Source organism: Otolemur garnettii, unplaced genomic scaffold, assembly GCF_000181295.1.
Source record: "Otolemur garnettii isolate 467f Iridium unplaced genomic scaffold, OtoGar3 scaffold00109, whole genome shotgun sequence".
NCBI classification, from domain to species: Eukaryota; Metazoa; Chordata; class Mammalia; order Primates; family Galagidae; genus Otolemur; species Otolemur garnettii.
Genome location: NW_003852504.1, coordinates 1,998,084 through 1,998,823, shown reverse-complemented (window position 1 = coordinate 1,998,823; position 740 = coordinate 1,998,084). Strand labels below are relative to the sequence as shown.

Genomic DNA, 740 nt, shown 5'->3' with positions numbered 1-740 from the left:
TTCAAAAGGTGAGATTTTTATAGAAGAAAAGATTAAAAATACATATTTAATTTAGTAAAATCCACAGCAATAGTGGATATCTTTATTTTACAGGGTAGGTAGAAAACAGACCAAACTTACTACCTTGTCTGGAGTTACGTGGTAAGTTTCCTGGAGATTGAAATTAGACCCAAAGATTCTGGACCCCAAGTTTAATGTTTCAGTATTTGGTGTTACTTAAAGTGACTCATAGAATTGATTGATGCCATGTGTTGGTACTTAGGTGATCCTGTGGCTTCATGGATGACAAAAGATCTCTTCAACCAAAACGTAAGTATTGCTGCTGCAGTTGATACTAATACTTGTGGCTTTAGTACTGATAAACTTTCTTCAAGAGAAAATGTTAGAGATGGGGTGGGCTCATTTTCTTAAAAACAAAATACCTGCATTGTGTTGAATTCTATAGCCAGATGCTGTGTGTATACATTGTGTACTATTGTCTATACTGCTTTTATCTTACTTTTTTTTATTAAATCACAGCTGCGTACATTAATACAGTCATGGGGTACAATGTGCTGTTTTTATATACAATTTGAAATATTTTCATCAAACTGGTTAACATAGCCTTCATGTCATTTTCTTAGTTATTGTGTTAAGATGTTTATATTCTACATTTAGAAAGATTCACATGTACCCTAGGCGTGATCCCACCAATCACCCTCCCTCCTATTTTACATTTTTTTTGAGACAGTCTCACTTTG

The 740-nt window shown here is 33.8% G+C and overlaps 1 protein-coding gene across 1 annotated transcript in view; it reads left to right on the top strand.

Moving 5' to 3' along the window:
- Nucleotides 1-221: 221 nt before the first annotated feature.
- ZNF280C (zinc finger protein 280C) overlaps nt 222-740 on the top strand; it is a 48,192-nt gene continuing 47,673 nt past the window's right edge. Inside the window, exon 1 of the mRNA XM_003796970.2 lies at nt 222-309. Within this exon, the coding sequence (XP_003797018.2) occupies nt 279-309 (31 nt within the window). The 5' untranslated portion in view covers nt 222-278. The remainder of the gene's footprint in view (nt 310-740) is intronic.